This window comes from Sciurus vulgaris (assembly GCF_902686455.1).
Source record: "Sciurus vulgaris genome assembly, chromosome: 1".
Taxonomy (NCBI): Eukaryota; Metazoa; Chordata; class Mammalia; order Rodentia; family Sciuridae; genus Sciurus; species Sciurus vulgaris.
In genome coordinates, this window is record NC_136461.1 from 53,757,473 (window position 1) to 53,778,714 (window position 21,242).

At 38.6% G+C, this 21,242-nt stretch overlaps 1 protein-coding gene across 8 annotated transcripts in view; it reads left to right on the forward strand.

Annotated features, from left to right (window-relative positions):
- Positions 1–6,458, forward strand: part of AK4 (adenylate kinase 4) — a 64,300-nt gene extending 57,842 nt beyond the window's left edge. For all 8 annotated transcript variants that reach the window (XM_079134970.1, XM_079134976.1, XM_079134977.1 and 5 more), the window contains one exon: positions 878–6,458. In XM_079134970.1, coding sequence (XP_078991096.1) covers positions 878–992 — 115 coding nt within the window. In that variant the 3' untranslated portion in view covers positions 993–6,458. The remainder of the gene's footprint in view (positions 1–877) is intronic.
- The last annotated feature ends 14,784 nt before the right edge of the window (positions 6,459–21,242 follow it).

Sequence of the window (21,242 nt, forward strand, 5' to 3'; positions counted from 1 at the left end):
GTAGGTGATCTGGACACCAGATAAAGACTAGATGTGTTTGTAGGGTTTTTAACAAAAAAGGTCAAAACCATATTATAAATTCAGATGGCTACAAGGGCCAGACAGGTTTTTGTTAAGGATGAGGATGTAGCTTACCAATAGACTGCTTGCCTTGCATGGGTGAGGGCCTCAGTTCTATCCCAAGCACGGGGGAGATGTGCCAAACCATGCAGTTGAACTATACAGCACCAAGGCTGATCTAGCCAATGATCACTACAGGGACACACAGGCCAAGTGTGGCATTTTTCAGAAGAAGCAGACATATGACTCTGTGTGTGGGGGAAAAAATCTTAACTTTAATCTTCGAACAAATTAAAAAATTTAAAACAGTCTGCAAGACAAACTGAACCATATGCTGACTGTTTTGGGGGTAGCAGTTTACAGCTTCTGCTATAATCAATTTCTTAACTTTGTAGACCCCCCAATTTAGCAAATCTTTAGATTGGATATTCTGATCATATTAAGATTCATTTTGTGGTCCATGACTGATTTTTGTAAGTAGCAAGGGTTTTAGAATACCAAAGATTGTCATGATCTGCTTTAGAAAAGTATATTTGAGGCAAAATTGGGATTATGCCTATCACATTTTTTTTTTTTTCTTAAGGGTAAAACACAAGGTAGTATCGTACCAAACATTCCAGAATTGCAAAAGCCAATGGCCTTGTTTAGCTCTGCCCAAGAAAGGCCTCATACATTTTGAAGCGGGGAAGCTTGGGCAGTGATGTGTGATAAAGACCACAAAATCATGCTTTTTTTGATGCCCAGACTTTATCTGTGTTAATATTATATTAAAAGAAATCCTAAAATGCCTTTGTGTTTGTTGGACTTTGTTTTTCAGGAGCCGAGGGGTACTCCACCAATTTTCTGGGACGGAGACTAACAAAATCTGGCCTTATGTTTACACACTATTCTCCAATAAGATCACACCTATTGAGTCCAAAGAAGCATACTGAGCCTGCCCAGTGGAAGAGCCAGGAAGATTTGGTCATTCATTCAATCGTGTGTGTAGCATTGATGCTTTGTCCAAATTAGAAGTCAGCTGAGATAGCTTACAGCATCTTTTCTGTTTAAATGGCGAACTGATAGAAAAACTAGTGAGTAGAAAGAGCTCATGAAGAGGCCCTCCTGTCTTTCAAAAGAAGGCGACTCAACCTGTCAAGCCCTTCACAAGCAAGCAAGTACAGGCTGGATTTCAGGTGTCTATCCTACACTCTAGCTGGGTTTGGACAGCCAAGCTGCTATTGCTATAATAGCCCTTTTTTTTTTTTTGCATGGGATGATGGTGGTCTCTGTTTCTCCCCACCCCTTCAAAGGCTGTATTGAAACACAGAACCAATAACCCTGAGAATGCTGAGGGCTCTAATCTGGGCTTTGCCACAGTTCTCTGCTTTGTTCCCCCTGGTAACAGTGGAATTGAAGCTTTATTGCTCTCAGTAGTTGTTTCTCTCTTGAGTGTGTCCACAATTCATTTTTTCTGCTAAGAGTAATGCCTTTCATACATGTTCTGCCATGCTCCATGGAGTTCCTCCTTTGCAGACAGACATCCTGGAATGAAAGGATTTGGTTTCTACCAACTTTGTTTTCTTACATCTGTCTTCTCTCTTCCTAGGACATTAAATATAGATTATGAAATAATGCAGATAGTTGCTGCATTTATCCCTCTCAAATTTCTCTTTCTATGAACTGAGAGATAGGGACTACATTGAATCTCTTCATGCATCAGGAACTGAGCCATGCAGAGGGTCTTATTTAAATGCTGGTCTGATTCTCATGGGCTCTGCTCCTTTTATTGTGAAAAAATTACCCCTCCCCACCCCACCATCAAATCTTTTGGAATCCTCAAAAATTAACCTGCAGAAATGTTGAAAGATCATATTTTGTGTATAGAAGTAATAAGACCATATGGAATTACTGGACTAATAGAATAGTTAAGCTTTTTATTCAAGACAACAAAATGAATTTTGAACATGCTGCTAAATATTGATGGTGACAGTGTTTTTCTCCTGTGAGTGATCCAAGCAGATTTATAAATAGTCTTTAAAGGGAACAGAGCCTTGTGGGATTAAGGAAAATATTGCACTAGCTGTATCTAGATTAAGTCTAACAGCTTTACAATGATGGGAAAACAAACAGTCCCCCTGTACCCCACCCCTATTCCAAAGATGCAGTCTATGGGGTGGGCATATAGTCTAGAAATAAAAAACATTACTATTTTATCAGTAAGTCCTTTGTTAAAAGGCTTTCCTGGTTTCCAGACTTGGTGGCCACTTTGTATAATTTTTGCTCTCCTTTGGAAAGAACAATGAAGTTATTCATGCTGCCTTAAAAATGTGTATCCCTCCTTCATGCACCATGCCTGTTCCCAGGGCTTGTCCTTTACTATTCCTGGGAATGACTTCTGGCTAAATCTTTATACTGATGAGGAAAAAAAAAGAAGCTAAGTCCAGCACTTTACTGGTGTTTAAACACGTCATTTCTAAAGGTGTCCCGTGAATCCTGAGTCAGTTCACTACCTATGTGGTATTTAGTCCATTTCCTTATACTACTGCCCAAATCCTTCTGGTTTGTGTCCTTTTGTCCCTTCATAGGAATATTCCTTGGCTACCTTAGTGAAAATACAGACCAGTCTCCTCATCCTCTTGATCACAGAAAAATAAAATTGTTTACTTTCTCTTCAATACAATTGCCAAGTTCAGGTCTATGAAATGTGAGTGCATTATTATGTTCACTCTGAGCACTTTATAAGAGTTGCATTTGGGGATGATGATGGGGGAAGGGGCAAAAACTGGATATGTAGGTAAAGCCCAGGTTTCCTGGGGAACCAGGTATAGAGAAAAACACGTCCAACATGGAGAACATCGCACAATTTAAACTAGTCTTGCCATGGAGATGATTTCCACAAACTAGGAAAAAGAAAAGTAGAGTTAAAGTTGTTATGGATAATTCAGAAGAGGAAAGTGTGGGTGTTCTTAAAGCACGAAAATCTCCAAACTCCCTTTTTTTTTTTTTTTTTTTCACTTCCCCTCTAATGTCATCATTGCCTTTAGAAGTTTGGGGTGAGGTATTGGAAATGGTGAGATCCCTGAGTGTGTTCTCTGCTCCTCCATCCTTCTATCTTTCCTCCTTTCTAGCTAAATAGGCAGTTGTAGCTGTTCTCCCATCGCTCAGTAAGCCTCCCCAGTGCTTGCTGTTGGAGAGGTTGCCCAGTACCTGAAGTTCCTTCGCTAGGGGAGACTAATGAGACAAACATATTTTCCACAGACTAAAAAGACAAAGCTTGTTTCATGTCCAGTGGCCTTTAAAACAACAACAAAACAACTATTTCTGGTTTTCTTCAATAAATGCACTAGCTTTCCTATGATTTCATAAAATCAAAGTTGTGTTGAAACTATTTTGACAAAAGTAAAATTAAAGGGACATCTTTTCTTGGATTTCCTTCCAATGCCATACCTGTAGTTCCTTTACATTTGTATAGTTAGAGTCGTCTTTAAAATCCTGACCTGACCCCATATTCTGTGATTCTACCCAGCTCTAAGTTCAGTTTGCTTTCTATTATTCCAATGGACGTCCCACTTACTGGGAACCTGAAACTGCTGCTATGTTTATTTTCCAACATGAAGGCAGACATATAGTAGGTACCATTTATTGAAGTCCTACTGAGTGAAATGTGCACTTTTAGGACCTTTACAAACATCTCAATGAATCTTTCTAGCAATCTATGTGATAGAGCTGATCCCTCTTTTATAAACAAAGAAGGTAAGCATCAGGGGCTTGAAGCATCTTGCCATGTTCCCCTGCCAGTGAACAATCTAGCAGGGACTCAAGCCCAGATTTTCCTGACTTGAGAGTCTGAAATTTTTCCTGGATGTTAGCTACCTATGTCTTGCCCCCAAGCAACCCAGAGCCTTGAGCTTGCTGATTTCTGCTTGTGGCCTTATATCAGAAGTAAAATTCATTATAGTGACTGCATGGCTGTTCCTCCTCACCCTTCTTTTTAAGCAAAGGAAGCTGCCAGAGGAGTGTCTGAGCCCTTTGGCCACTCCACTGAGTTCTGGTGTGCAAATAAAAGGTGATCGAAGCAGGCTGATTGGCGGAAGAGCCAGCCTCGTGGCCCTCACCTGCCTTTTGGTGTCCGATGTGTTGTGACCCTAAGGAGCCTTCACCCTTGAGCCCTCTCCCTGGCCATGGTGCCTGCACACAGGCCTGAGCTCCTTGGAGCTCTCCAGATGTACTCTTTTTAATCAGAACAAATCCCTCCCTTGCTCCTGCCCTCAAACAAGACCTTGATGGTAAATAATCATCTGAAAGTGCTTCGGGGAAGAAATAGTGGTGATCAAGCATTAAGGGCGACCCTTAACTATTTTGTACCATCATCCCTATATTGCTACACATTAATGTGACTCTGAATGCAAATTCACACCTTTGCCTGTCAGCCACTTCTCATGCAGGGAGTGTGGCAGTAACCAGGGGAAATTTGCATCCTGTTCTGGCCTCCTTCCCCAGGGATCACTGCTTTGGCTCCTCTCTAGCACGGAAGCTCAAATGAGGCCCAGTGTCATGCAAAGCCTACCCCTGTGTTTGGTAGGGAGGAGAAAAGGTGAGAATAGCCATGGGAAAAGATGACTTCTTAGAGGTGCTACCATTGTGGTTTTTCCTGCCATGTAGTATTAAGACAGCATAATTTCAGGTAGAAAAGATACCTGCACAAATCCATGATAGAGTTTTTAGAAAATTTAGTTCTCTAGAACCTGGGTTCAGTTTTGACTTCACTTATTTGTCTAAAGAGTTTAGACCCACTAGAGATCTTTGCTAATCATAAAAGACTATATTTCCAAGTGTGTTGGGGTATAGGCACTCTTGGCGGTTCCGCCCTCCTAAGTGCATTACATGCAATATCTAAGTAAATCTTCAACAATTACCCAATGTGACATGTTATCTCGATTATCTTCTTATATTTAAAGACTGAGACATGTGCTTACTTACATTTATAGAGATTTATCAGAAAATTCCAAAGGGCCTTTTCTGTACATTTCCCTAATTTAAGTTCCTCATTCTCATATAAGTAGCTAAACCAATGCATATGCTCTAGCCTAGAAACTTCGTTTTATACTGGTGCTCTCATGCTGAGACAGGAAAATTGCACTCAGTGGGTCATGGCGGTAGTTGCACACTGTATATGCAGAGGGCATATGTCTCTGTACTCTGCTGGGTTATAGGATCTCAGGAGGCATTCATGTCCACCAGACGAATTTCATTTGTTTACCTTTCATTTAATTGACCGTGTCTTTTCTTGCTGCAGGTGTATGCCAGAGAGGCAATTCATAAAGTCAAGTCCTGTTCATAGTTGGGAGTTGCTTTCTTTTTTCCCTCCAGTTTTAGTAAGTCCTGGTCTACTTGGTGTCTCCAGAAAAGAACCCAATAATGGAGACATTCTTTCAGTATGAGAATGTGGTCTTGTCATAAGTTGTCATTCCTTTCCATATGTAACTGATCCAGCCTGGTTTCCAGATGAGAAATGTAGCACAGATGTTGACAAACCGTGAGGCTGTATTTCAACTATGAAAGAACATCTGTTTTCTGCATTTGAGACATACTAAAAGTAAAATTGTTCATATATGCCATACCTTATCTTTCTTGTACCAGATTGCACAACTCTTGCCAGAATGATGCCATTATCAGTGTGCTTCAGGATATTCCTCAATTTGATTGTTGTGTATGTGTGTGTGTGATGTGTGTGAGGGAGATAGGAGAAAACACTTTCAAAAAGGCCCCGTCCTGCATATTGAACTCCTTCCTCTTGTAACAATTAGGCTATTTTAGGAAGTGTCGTGTCATTCTTTAAATGAAAGGTTTCCTGTTAAAAATTTTTCAAAGGAGCAGCCCACCTTGAAGATTCCCCTGGGGTACAAACTATTGTGTATTTAACTTGGAAAAGAATAGAAGGAAGAAAAATGAACTCTGTCTTTATTTATGCGCCAAGGAATATTAGGGCTCAGAGGACTTTTCTAGTTTTATGAGAATTTGTACTACTGATTTTTATATATTCCTGTTTTTGAGATGAACAGATCTCTGGGGAGACTGTTGAGTTATGATGGCATTTCACTGTGATCCCCCTCAAGTTCAAGCCAGTTTTTAATCCGGCAATGACCTGTCTCTTCCGTTTACTGTCCGGTGAAATGTCAGCTCAAGTTTCCCAGAAGATGTGTGTTTACGATGAGTCAGAGTGCTTCTCCTTGGTGTGACAGCTGTTCCCCCCAATGTTGGTGTCTATGCTCAGCTCAGAGCATCTAACCCTGTGTTCTGTTCCGTGTATGCTCTCCTAACTGTTGATTGTACTATTGATTATTTTGGTTATCTTGCTTGAAGATTGATTCATACTTTTCAATTTGATAGAAATAAAGGTTTTTTTTTTTTTTTCTGCTTATAACTGGTCAGTTCCTTTAATGTTTGCATAGCTGCTCACACTTAACAATATTGGTTTTCACAAATGCTTTCTGTTTATGCCACTCTGCAACCATGACATATTATGAACAGTAATCTCCGATTTGCCAATGAGGAAATTAAGGAACACAGTTGGTGGCAGGCAAGGTCCTGGACTGAGAGTTATGATTCCCAGTCCCACTTCTTTTTCTACTATACCATATTACCTCATTTGTATGACCTTAACTTCCTTGTTTGTCTAGCACTTCATTCATTACAATTTTTAGTGTCCATACCTCAGTTTTATTCTTGAAGCAACTGGATGATATGAGCAGATTGTATCCCTTTAATAGGAGACGGGATCAGATTATGACTCCAGGTCAGAGTTCTGGGGCTACTCAGCAGAAAGAGTACCCATGCGGGTTTGATCAATAGGGGAGCTAGAGTCACAGAATGAGCAGCTTCTCCTAACTCAGGAGAAGCCTGAGTTAGGGAGGGAGGGAGAGTGCGCTGGCCTTTCTCTACCCTGGCAGGTCTTCCCATCAACTGAACCCAGCCAGAAGTCCGTTGACCTCAGAGCCCGAGAAATGACTTCTGAACTTCTACACCCCTGAAAAGGGGAACTGGTTTTGATGGTAGTGGGGCATGTTATAATAGAAAGCACACATTCACTCTCTTCCATTTTGGGAGGATTTTACACCCCTGCCCCATTGGCTTTGTACTTGGATATGTAATTTGCTTTGGACATTGAAATACGCACTGAAATTGTGTCACTTTTAAGCAGAAGCACTAGGAGCCCCATGGCAGTCATTCTCTTTACCTCTGCAGCAAGACTGACAATGTCATGGGCTTTTTCAATCAGGAGCCTTAATGAAGGCTTGGAGCAGAGACGCAGCCAATCTGTGATGGAGGAGTAGTGAGTATGAAAATAAAGTGATTTTATAAAGCACTGAGATTTGGGTAGAGTTTGTTGCCATAGCTTAATTTAGTCCAACCTGACTGATAGAACTAGGCTCAGGAATAGTATATGTTTTTGATACTGGGGATTGAATCCAGGGCCACTTTGCCATTGAACTATATACCTGGCTGCATATATATATTTGAGTCGGGGTCTTTGTAAGTTACCCAGGTTGACCTCAAACTTGGGATCCCCCTGCCTCAGCTTCCCAAGTAACTGGAATTATAGGCATGGGGCCAACACACTCATCTGGAGCATTAGATCCTGTCCTCCAGTTATTGCTTTGATTCTCTTCAAAAACCCTATTAAACTCTAGGGATACAAAGATAAGTAAGATCCAAGTTTTACCTTTAACTTTCTCAGTCTCTTGGGGGAAGATTGGTATGATTAGATAACTGTGTATAACTATTGAATATTAGTCCATGCACTGAGACAACAGAGTAGTAACTCCTGGCTGACCAAGTAGAGAATAAGGGATACCTGATATTTGAGCTGTGCTGCTGGAAAGATAACCTAAGCAAATGCGATGGGGCATTCAAGGAAGTATGAGCTTGTGTGCCAAGTGGAGGCCAACTGGTGTGAGACAGGACTGGGGAACAAAGGGAGGATTGAATGGGGAAGACCTGGTCTTAACTTTGTTCATGCCAGAACGCACATCATCAGATTCACATGACAAAATTGTAGCCTTACCACAGATCTGAACGAAGCTGTGATGGTAGAATTCAACAGAAGGCCAAAGTTAGCAGAAGGTAAAAAATAAAATAAAATGCCTTCTGGAGAGAAATCAGGAACAATGATGAGACCAGGTAAGTGTAAGGCAGTAGGGAATGGCAGGCTGTGAGCAAGTGGCCCACACTGTCTTCTCTGAAAGGCAAGTCATTGCTGGCTGCTGGCAGTGGCCACCTCTGGAGTGACAACCCAGTGTTGCCCCAATCATTCAGTTTGCCAAGAGGAACCAGAAACCTGTGTTGTGTGAAATCTCATTTTGTAATTTAAACTTCAAGCCTATAGATTCTTTTTTTGAACCCAGTAGCACTTAACTACTGAGCCACATCCCCAGCCCGTTTTATTATTTTTTTTATTTTGAGATAGGGCCTCACTAAGTTGCAGTGGCTGGCTTTGCACTTACAATTCTTCTGCTTCAGCCTCCCAAGCTGCTGCACCTGGCAATCCCACAGATTTTTTTTTTTGAATTTTTTTTTTTTCCCAATTGTAGACTGACACAATACCTTTATTTTGTTTATTTATTTTTATGTGATACTGAGGATTGAACCCAGTACCTCACATGTGCTAGACAGGCACTCTACCACTGAGTCACAACCCCAGGCCCCAAGCCTGAACATTCTTATAGACCAATTTGTGTCTTCCAAACTCAGTGACTAGATATCTATGAGTCAAAGGGTTAGGATATGTAGCGTTACAGATGGGACAATTTTCCAACTTTGACAAAAACAAAAGAATGCAGAGTTATTTTAGAATCCTGTGTAATTTATCAGCACTTCATATTTAAAATCACTTGAGTTTTTCCTCCATGTTCAAATGGATTTAGTAATTCCCATATTAATGTCAGTCACTGAATATGTCAGCATCCAATGAAGTGAAAACATCCCGTATTTAAACCATGTGTATACACATATGCATATATAAAGAAAGATAATTACGATTATTGAGGGTTTTCTCAAGTCAGACAATAGGCCAGTCATTGTACACAAGCTACCTATGATGAACCTGAGACTCAGAGAAATTATTTGGTGTAGACTGCCCACACAGTAAGCAGTAGAATGAAAACTTCACTGCTCACTCATGCTTAGCCAGCTGTTCTTTTCCTTCTGATTTTCATTACCCAATCCCAGAGGGATCATAATTGAAGCAACTTTGGCATATGATAGCCCTTGGTCAGGAGTGTAAGGAGTTGGGTGGGGAGCCCTGCCCCTTGGAGATGAGTAGGAGTTGAGCAGTCTTGTGTTCAGCTCTTCTCCTAGCCACTATCCTGGGGACAGTCCTTGTAAAAAGCCTAGGAAACCTCCCATGGAGACATTCAGTCTCTTAGTCCATCAGGAGTTAATACCCTGCATTTCTCCATTAAGAGCCATGTACCCTGAGGGAGGATATGATTTCCTTACCAAAAAGAATCAGGGATACAAAGGGAATAGTCCATACCCAGATTGGTGAGGAGACTTACCACTCTCTTCACAGTACTGGTCCACATGCACTGACCACTCTGCCATGTACATCAACCATCCTGCCACACTGACAATCTCAGACTACTCTGAACATACCGACCACCTTGGATTCATTCATTATATGCATCCACTACAATACGGAGGCTTGTCAGTCTAACAGGGTCAAAGAGAGAGAGGCTGACGGAAGTTGCCTAGAGACTGAATGAACCATCTTCTATTTTTGATCTGTATAATAAACTCTGCATTTTCCCATGAAACAAATAAAAAAGGTCAATTATCTAGTGTTCTCGTGAAAGTCTTATCTAAAAATTTATAAATGTTGGTATTTATAAATTCAGAGTAGATAATGAGCACTCTGAAGACAACAATGGGCACTTAAATTTGAATCTTTCTATGCATCTCTGAAAACCCAAGCAGATCAACAAAGACGGTAAATAAAATTACGATTAACTCGTATCTACCATGTAACCAGGAAATAGAATGCTGCAAACTCCCATTTCATTTGAGTGGGCAAAATGTACCTGAAATCAGTAGGACTAGCTATGGAGCCCATATGGAAGTAAGGCAGGAATTATTTGGGAATAAAAGAATACAGTAGGTGCTAGAGAGCAATACCCTAAATGGAGAAACACTAAGAACAGCCATGCTGACGTGGAGTCACTGGAGGGGAAGCAAAGAAGTTTGAAGTATCCGTTCAAATAGTTTTTCACTATTGTTTTGTTTTTCGTTTTTTGTTTTCAGTACTGGAGATTGAACTCAAGGGTGCTTTACCCCTGAGCCACATTGCCAGTCCTTTTTACTTTCTGTTTTGAGACAGGGTCTTGCCAAGTATCTTAGGGCCTCACTAAATTGCTGAGTCTGGCCTTGAACTTGTAATCCTCCTGCCTCAGCCTCCCAAGTCACTGGGATTACAGGTTTGAGTCACCATGCCTGACTAATAGGTAAGTCTTGAGAAATCACTGCTTTGCGGAGAGATCAAGGAAACTTGAAAAGGAAGAGGCAGCTTTTGGAGATTTGGTGATTAAGAGGGAAAAAGAATTTAGTGAAGTTTCATGGAAGCTTAATTACATTAAACTCTCCCTCCCTACCCTCCCTGCACTGTTAAGAACTGCATTTCAGTGCACCAAATGAAGAGGGTGCTCTTGATCTAAGAAATCTAGTGAGCTACTTGATCCTTCTTCCAACCACATCTGTAGAAACACTAGGTTCTGGGAAAATTCAAGTCTTGAAAATGAACAGAAAAGGCCAATATCCACGAAAAAAAAAATTACTTTAAAAAGGAGAAAAATTAAGAACCAAAATTCTTCAGTTGTTAAAAACACTCAAGATGTGAAATGAGAGTTCACTGGGGACAGGAAAGTGAAGAAAGACAGTGATCCTAAAAACTCAATTGTAAAGTAAACAGTACAGATTCAATAGAATATGCAAAGAAAACATGGAAAAGCGAAGTGAAAATTTCCCAGAGAGTTAAGACAAAATAAAGAAAAAATGAAAATCTCAAAAAGGAAATAATAGCTATAGAAGACAAAGAAGGTCTAACAGAGTTATAATTGAAATCCCTAAGTAAGAAAAACAAAAAGTAGGGGCACACAACTACAATCTCAGCTACTCAGGGGGCTGAAGCAAGAGAATGGTAAGTTCAAGTCCAGTCTGAGCATCTTAGCCAGACTGTGGCTCAAAATAGAAAAGGACTAGGAATGTAGCTCCTGGGTAGAGCACTTGCCTAGCATGCACAAGGCCTTGGGTTTGATCTCTGATACTGCAAAATAAATAAATCAAGACTAACATTCAACTCTATAATTCAGTACAACCTACAAAAGATTTATTTAAAAATCCTGAACCTAAATATTGGAAGAGAATAATATGGAACTCTGAAAATTAATTTAAAATGATCAACTGTAAACATATTCTTGTATGTGCAGGAAAACTCCTTGACCCTCTATGCCAAAGGACCAAGTGACTGAATATACAAATCAAAAACAACAGGGGAGGAATAATTTCAAGAATAGGTAGTATGGGCAAAGGATTTTATATCCAGCTAAGCTGGTCCTCAATTTTCAAAGATATAGGTAACTAATTTAAAAATGCAAGATTTGAGGTATGTTATTTTGGGGGGGGGGGGGGATTATTGGAACTTTAATGCACACTGTACCACTGAGTTCTATCTGCAGTCTTTTAAAATTTTTAAAAATTTTTGAGATACTCTCACTAAGTTGTGCTGGCTGGCCTGAAAGTTGTGATCTTCCTGTCTCAGCCTCCAAGTAGCTGGGATTATAGATATGTGCCACCACATCTGGTGAGTATCTTTTAATTGATAGCCCTTACTTAGGAATCTTTCAGTACAGATGACCAGTCTTATCCAACTAACAGATAAATGAAGAAAACACAGCAAGGAACTGTGGTGAGTAGGTATTTTGTTTGACTGAAGAGACTAAAATGCAGATATAATAAGAATAATGGGAAGAGTACACAAATGTTCTATGTCCAAAAGTAGAAATAACACAATTAAAACATTAGAGAAGGGAGAGAGAGCAGAATAAACCACTTACTTGCTCCATAGGTAATAAGTGGAAATTGAGAGACATCATCCAGAACTGACAAACCAACTGGAAACCTAAGTAAAAACAAGCATATAGGGCCATTGTGTATAGTATTAATAAAAATTATATTACTTTCTTAATATCAAAATCAATTGAAAGGAGATAAAGAGAATACATCAATGTACCAAATACAATCAGTACAATAAATATAAAATAAAACAGTGTAGCAGAGTTAAGACCAAGCACCTCAACTCTATCAATTAATGTGAATGGACTTAGATCATCTACTGCAAGAAAGCTTTTTCAGGTTGTCTTTCAGAACAAGATCCAAGTCTATGAGGTATGCAACAAGCACATCTACAAATGATTTTGAAAGATAGGCAAAGTATACAAAGAAAATGAAAACAGTAAGAAAAAAAGTGTTGTCAACCTGATATGAAAGTAGAATTCAGGTTCCCAAAGTGCTGACATAAAGGAGCATGCTTCACATGATCCAAAATGAGGACATAACAAACATAAATATCTATACATCAGCACAAACATCTGTCTAGTGTCAGACTTAAAAAGGTAGGCATCTTTTTATGAATTCATGCACTGTATTTATCGAGGTACAGAAATTGCAATGTTTTTAAGAGATTAACAAATCATCAAATAATATTTCTTAGACTTAGACATTTTCCCCAACTTAGTATTTAGATTTCTTTTTATCTACAGAAAATTTAAAAGAGTATCATACCTGTGGCTCTTCAGCCAGTATCAGTAGCTACACTTATTTCTTCTGCATTTTCTTTCTGTCTTCATCCTTCTCTTTTATGGGAGAAACATTTCAAAGAAAGTTACAAACACCGTGACACTTTATCTAGAATGTCTAAGCCTCTGCTCAACACTATAATTTTAGCCAGGAAAATCCAGAGTCCAAGGAGTTCCCCAGTCTGAGACAAATTAAAATTTTACTTCTAAATATTTTGTATGAATTTCTTATTAATTACATATCATCACAATGCCATTTTCTCAATGAAGAAAAATGAGCTTAAAATAATTGAATATTATCATCTGACCAAGTCATATTTACATTTTCCTAATTGTCTCAGAATGTGTTGTATGACTACTCCTGTATGTGCACACGTAAAAACACATCTGCCTTAGAAGTTGTTTACCTATTTGTAATTAGTGAGGCACCTGTCAGGTGATATGTTGAGAAGTTATAAATATCCAGCTCTCCCAATAGCCTTTATTCAAAGGTGTTGGTGTCCACTGATGATAACTTGCCTGAATGATTACCTGAAGAGTGGCAAAATGGTCTTTTTCTAACGATACGTTCCTTCTACATTGATTAGATATTCTTCTATAAGGAAGAACTTCCCTTCCCAGACTTGAAGAGATGGGAATTGGTGTCACTATGGAGTAATTGATTTTTATTTTTTATTGTGTCTTAATCCATTAGTATGACTACTCTTTTTTTCTTAGATATAATGCATGTATCCTAAAGTTCAGCTTGTTAAAGGGCACTATTCAGTGGTCTTTAGTATATTCACAAGAGGATGCAATCATCACTACTATTTAATTTTAGAACATTTTCATGACCCAAAAAAGAAATTCTGTACCTATTTACGTGTTCCTCTTAACTCCTCTTTCCTATCCCCAGCCACTGTCAACCATGAATCTACTTTCTATCTATGGATTTTCCTGCTGTGGACATTTCATATATATGTGATAAGTGACCCTTTGTGACTGGCTCTTTTTGCTTTATACAATATTTTCAAGGTTCATTTGTGTTGTAGCTTGGATCAGTACTTTCTTCTCTTAATGACTGAATAATGTTTTAGTGTATGGTTCTACCACATTTTGACTATCCATTTGTTAGTTAATAGACACGTTAATAGTTGTTTTGACTTTTTGACTGTTGATACAAACAATTAGTGTATAGGGTTTTTTTAATTCCTTTTTTTATTAAAATATTTTTATTTTTACAGACACATTTTGATTCATTGTATACAAATGGGGTATAGCTTTTCATTTCTATGGTTGTACACAATGTATATTCACACCATTCATGTAATCATATATATATGTAGGGTAATACTGTCTGTTTCATTCTACTGTTTTTTTCATTTCCACCCCTTTTCCTCTACACCATCCAAATTTCCTTTATTCTTCTCATCTCCCGCCACCTCCCATCATTTTATATTGTCATGCACTTATCAGAGAAAACATTCGGCCTTTGGTATTTTGGGCTTGGTCTAGTTCACTTAGCATATTTTCCAACTTCATCCATTTACCACCAAATGCCGTAATTTTTCTATTCTTTATGACTGAGTAATATTCCATTGTGTATATATAACACAGCTTCTTTATCCATTCATCAATTGAAGGGTGTCTAGGTTGGTTCCACAATCTAGCTATTGTGAATTGAGCTGCTGTGAACATTGATGTGTCTGCATCACTGTAGTATGCTAATTTTAAGTCCTTTGGGTATAAACCAAGGAGTGAGATGGCTGGGTCAAATGGTGGGTCCATTCCAAGCTTTCTGAGGAATCTCCATACTGCTTTCCAGAGTGGCTGCACCAATTTGCAACTCCACCAGCCATGTATGAGTCTGCCTTATTCACCACATCCTCACCAACACTTATTACTGTTTGTTCTTGATAATAGCCATTCTAATTTGAGTTAGATGAAATCTTAGGGTGGTTTTAACTTGCATTTCTCTGATTACTAGGGATGATGAGCAATTTTTCATATATTTGTCGATCACCTGTATATCTTCTTCTGTGAAGTGTCTGCCCATTTCCTTAGCCCATTTATTGATTGGGTTCTTTGTATTTTGGGTGTAAAGTTTTTTAAGTTCTTTATAAACTTTGGAGATTAGTGCTCTATCTGAAGTGTGTGTGGAAAAGATTTTCTCCCACTCTGTAGGCTCTCTTTTCACGTTATTGATTGTTTCCTGTGCTGAGAAAAAGCTTGTTAGTTTGAATCTATCCCATTTATTGATTCTTGCTTTTATTTCTTGCGTTATGGTGGTCTTGTTAAGGAAGTCTGGTCCTAAGCCAACAGGATGGAGACTCAGGCCTACTTTTTCTTCTATTTCTTATTCTTCTACCTGGTAATGCCCAGATCCTTGATCCTTTTTGAGTTGAGTTTTGTACAGGGTGGGAGATAGGGGTTTAATTTCATTTTACTGCATATGGATTTCCAGTTTTCCCAGCACCATTTGTTGAAGAGGCTATCTTTTCTCCATTGTAAGTTTTTGACACCCTTGTGTAGTATGAGGTTACTGTACTTATGTGGGTATGTTTCTGTGTCTTCTATCCTGTACTATTGATCTACCTGTCTATTTTGGTGCCAATACTATGCCATTTTTGTTACTATTGCCCTGTAGTAGAGTGTAAGGTCCGGTATAGTGATACCCGCTGCATCTCTCTTCCTGCCCAGGATTGCTTTGGCTATTCTGGGTCTTTTGTTCTTCCAAATGAATTTCATGATTGCTTTTTCTGTTGCTAGGAGAAATGTCACAGAGACTTTAATTGGAATTGTGTTAAATCTATATAGCACCTTTGGAAGTATGGCCATTTTGATAATATTAATTCTGCCTATCCAAGAACATGGGAGATCTTTCCATCTTCTAAGGTCTTCCTCAATTTCTTTCTTCAATGTTTTGTAGTTTTCATTGTAGAAACCTTTTACCTCTTTGGTTAGATTGATTCCAAAGTATTTTATTTTATTTTTTTGAGGTTATTGTGAATGGAGTTGTTTTCCTCATTTCCATTTCAAATGCTTCATTGCATATATATAAAAATGCTTTAGATTTATGCGTGTTGATTTTATAGCCTGCTATTTTGCTGAATTAATTTATGAGGTCTAGAAGTTTTCTGGAGGAGGTTTTTGGATCCTCTAAATAAAGTATCATGTCATCAGCAAATAGTGACAGCTTAAGTTCCTCTTTTCCTATTTGTATTCCTTTAATTTCTTTAGTCTGTCTAATTGCTCTGGCTAGTATTTCCAGGAAAATGTTGAATAGAAGTGGTGAAAGAGTGTATCCCTGTCTTGTTCCTGTTTTTAAAGGGAACGGTTTCAGTTTTTCTCCATTAAGAATGATGTTGGCTGTGGGCTTAGCAGAAATAGCCTTTACAATGTTGAGGTATGTTCCTATTATCCCTATTTATTCTAGTGTTTTGAGCATGAAGGGTGTTGTATTTTGTTAAACACTTTTTCTGTGTCAATTGAAATAACCATATGATTCTTATCCTTAAGTCTATTGACATGAAGGATTACGTTTATTGATTTACCGATGTTAAACCAACCTTCCATTCCTGGGATGAACCCCACTTGATTGTGGTGCACAATTTTCTTAATGTGTTTTTGGATACGGTTTGCCAATATTTTTTTAAGGATCTTTGCATCTATATTCATCAGGGATATTGGTCTAACATTTTCTTTCCTTGATGTGTCTTTGCCTGATTTGGGTATGAGGCTGATATTAGCTTCATAGAATGAGTTTGGAAGGGTTCCCTCCTTTTCTATTTCCTAATACTTTGAGAAGTATTGGAATGAGTTCTTCTTTGAAGGTCTTGTAGAACTCAGCTGAAAATCCATATGGTCCTGGGCTTTTCTTGGATGGTAGGCTTTTGATGGCTTCTTCTATTTCATTGCTTGATATTGATCTGTTTAAATTGTGTATGTTCTCTTGGTTCAGTTTGGGAGGAGCATATGTCTCTAGAAATTTGTTCACATCATTGAAATTTTCTATTTTGTTGGAATATAGATTTTCAAAGTATTTTCTCATTATGTTATATATTTCAGTGGTGTCTGTCGTGATATTTCCTTTTTCATCACGAATTCTAGTAATTTGAATTTTCTCTCTCCTCTTTGTTAATGTGACTAAGGGTTTGTCTATTTTGTTTATTTTTTCAAAGAACCAACTTTTTATATTGTCAATTTTTGAATTTTGTCAATTTTTGGAATTGTTTCATTTGTTTCAATTTCATTGATTTCAGCTCTGATTTTAATTATTTTTTGTCTTCTACTACTTTTGGTATTGTTCTGTTCTTCTTTTTCTAGGGCTTTGAGCTATAATGTTAGGTCATTTAGTTGTTGACTTTTTATTCTTTTCTGGAATGCACTCCATGCAATGAATTTTCCTCTTAGTACTGCTTTCATAGTGTCCCAGAGACTTTGATATGTTGTATTTTCATTCTCATTTACCTCTAAGAATTTTTTTATCTCCTCCCTGATGTTTTCTGTTATTCATGTTTCATTCAATAGTATATTATTTAGTCTCCAGGTGTTGGAGTAATTTCTGTTTTTAATTTTGTCATCAATTTCTAACTTCATTCCATTATGATCTGATAAAACACAAGGCAGTATCTCTATTTTTTTTGCATTTCCTAAGGGCTACTTTGTGGCATAACATATGGTCTATTTTTGAGAAGGTTCCATGTGCTGCTGAGAAGAAAGTGAATTTGCTCATTGATGGATGGAATATTCTATATATGTCTGTTAAGTCTAGGTTATTGATTGTGTTATTGAGTTCTATGGTTTCTTTGTTTAATTTTTGTTTGGAAGACCTATCCAGTGGTGACAGCGGTGTGCTAAATTCACCCAGAATTATTGTTTTGTGGTCTATTTGATTCCTGGAATTGAGAAGGATTTGTTTGATGTACATGGATTCACCATTGTTTGGGGCATAAATATTTATGATCGTTATGTCTTCCTGAATTATGGTTCCCTTAAGCAGTATAAAATGTCCTTTTTTATCCCTTCTGACTAACTTTGGCTTGAAGTCCACTTTATCTGATATAAGGATGGAAACCCCCACGTTTTTACTGAGTCCATGTGTGCGGTAGGTTTTTTCCAATCCTTTTGCCTTTAGTCTGTGGATGTCTTTTTCTATGAGATGAGTCTCGTGAAGGCAGCATATTGTTGGGTCTTTCTTTTTAATCCATTCTGCCAGTCTATGTCTTTTGATCGACAAGTTTAGGCCATTAACGTTCAGGGTTTTATTGAGATGTGATTTGTATTCCCAGTCATTTGGGCTTATTTTTGTTTTTTAACTTGACTTGGTTTCTCCTTTGAATGGTTTTTCTCTAAGGTAGTTCCTCCCTTTGCTGACCTACATTGTTGTTTTTCATTTCCTCCTCATGGAATATTTTGCTGAAACTATTCTGTAGTGCAGGCTTTCCATTTGTAAATTCTTTTAACTTTTGTTTATAATGAAAGGATTTTGTCTTCAAATCTGAAGGTTAGTTTTGCTGGGTATAGGATTCTTGGTTGGCAACCATGTTCTTTCAGAGCTTGAAATATGTTGTTCCAGGCCCTTCTAGCTTTTAAAGTCTGGGCTGAGAAATCTGCTGATATCCATATTGGTTTCTCCCTATATAATCTGATGCTTTTCTCTCACAGCCTTCAATATACTATCTTTATTTTGTATGTTACTCATTTTCATTATAATGTACCTTGGTGTGGATCTGTTGTGATTCTGTGCATTTGGTGTTCTGTAAGCCTCTTGTATTTGATTTTCCATTTCATTCTTCAGGTTTGGGAAATTTTCTGCTATTATTTCATTGAATAGGTTGTTCATTCCTTTGGTTTGTATCTCTGTGCCTTCCTTAATCCAATAATTATTAAATTTGGTCTTTTCATGATGTTCCATAGTTCTTGGAGGTTCCGTTCATGATTTCTTACCATCTTCTCTGTTTGGGCAACTTTATTTTCAAGATTAAATATTTTGTCTTCATTATCTGAGGTTCTGTGTTCCAAGTGGTCTAATCTGTTGGTGATGCTTTCCATTGGGTTTTTTTATTTGGTTTTTGTTTCCTTCATTTCAGGGATTTCAGTTTGGTTTTTTTTTTTTTTTAGAATCTCTGTCTTTTTGTTGAAATGATCTTTTGCTTCCTGCAGTTGCTCTTTCAACTGCTTATTGGAGTGATGTTTCATTGCCTGCATTTGCTCTCTTATCTCATCCTTTGCTTCAGGGATCATTTTAATCATGTATAATCTGATGTCCTTTTCTGACATTTCTTCTACCATGCTGTCACTGGATTCTATTAATATAGAATCTAGATTTGTTTGGATCATTTTCTTCCCTTGTTTTTTTCATGTCGATCATGTATCTTCCCCTCTAGCAGTGCAGATATGGGGTATTGCAGTTTCCCCCCATAGGCTTCTAGTGACCCTATGTTTCCAAAACCTTTTCTTTAAGGGTGAGATCAATATCAGCAGTGCCCAGTTCAGACAGTATGCAACCCGAAACCAAATAGCTTCAATGAGGATGTTAACAATATTGTCATAATAAATAGAATGAGTTCAATTATTATCTTCACTATAACAAATAGATTTGCAATAAGTTCTACGTTTCTAATGGAGGATAAGGAGGATGCAGAGTGGTGTAGGATGTAGCTGTTAATGGGATAAGAAAAGAATATATAGAAGTTCTAGATCATAGAACGAGTGAGAGTATAATCAAAAGAAGTTGGTTGTTAGCATGGGAAAAGGGAGAAAGAGACTCTGAGGGAACAGGTAGACAAAAGGAAAAGAGAGCAAGAAAAGTAAAGAAATAAAAACTTAAAATTTGTCATTAAGGTTAAAAAAGAAAATCTACACTATATCAGTTGCATTGTTTTCAAACGTCCCAGTCTTCAGTAGCCTGATGCATAAGAGGTACCTGACAATGAGCTTCCAGTCTCCAGCCAGTGTCTTAGGATGGGATTTGCCCCGCCTAAAGATGGGAGATACAGCTTCTAGGATTTTCCAAGATGGCCGTTGTTGCTTCCAAATGTGTTGCCAAATGGGGAGCTGCAGCTGGGGGTGTGGGTGTGGTCTGTTGGAGGTCCTGAAGGCGGGGTGCAGGCAGGGGTCCTGGAGGTGGGGTGTTGTTGGTGTGGTTGTGGGATCCTGGAGTCTGGGTGCAATCAGTTGGCTTGGGGGTCCTGGTGGTAGGGCATAGTGAGTCTGCTTGGGGATCCTGGTGGCAGGGAGCATTCAGTCGATGTGAGGGCACTGGAGGCAGGGAGTGATCGGCCGGGCTGAGGGATCCTGAAGTCGGGGCTCATACATTCTGGCCAGGGGTCCTACTGGGTCTGGCTGTTGTCTTGAAATGGTGGCAGCCACATGTAACCAAACCTGCAGGTACTGTGACAGTGGACTTCCAGGCAACAGCAGGCAGCTGGTGCTCCATTGGCAGTCTGAGGTCAGTCTGCTGACTGCTGTCAGACGATCAGGAGGTCGAGCAGTGGGTGATGCGTAGGTGACAGGCAGGCGATGGACAGACAAGCGTCAGGCAAATGGTGGATGGTAGGCGCCAGATAGTGAGCAATCTGCACTCAAAAAGTAGTCGATATGCTGGCAGACTGCAGATGATTGCAGTAGACAAATGGGGTAAACAGCAGGGGATCGATAAGCTGCAAAACCTGTTTCACCAAGAAACAGATATCCTCTGCTTGAAACCCAAGTTACAGAGCAACAAGGAAAGCAGCCTCCCTCTAGTCTGCTATCTTGGATCCTTAGTGTCTAGGTTTTTGTGTAGATGCATGTTTTTGTGTAGATGCATGTTTTTGTGTAGATGCATGTTTTTGATTCTCTAGGAAATATCTTTAAAAGTAGAAACACTGGGTCACATCGTAACCCTATATTTAACTTTTTGAGGAACTGCCAAACTGTTTTCTAAAGCAGCTGCACCATTTTACATTCCCACCAGCCCAGAAAGAGAGGTTCATTACTTGCCAACACTTGTTATAGACCATCTTTTTTATTGTAGCCATGCCAGTGGATATGAAGTGGTATCTCATTATGTTGATTTGCATTGCCCTAATGATGTTGGACATCTTTTAATATGTGGTTATTGACCATTTATATCTCTTTTTTGAGCAAAAGTTATATTTAAACTCTATGTCCATTTTTAAATTGGATTGTCTTTTAATCATTGAAGAGTTGTTGCAGGCATTTATACAAGACTGTTTTGGTTCTTTCAGGTCCCTTCCATTTCCATATGAATTTTAGAATCCACTTGTTAATTTCTGAAAGATGGATGGCTAAGATTTTGATAGGAATTATATCATATATTTAGATCCATTTGGGGTGTTTGAACATTTAAACAATATTAAACCTTCC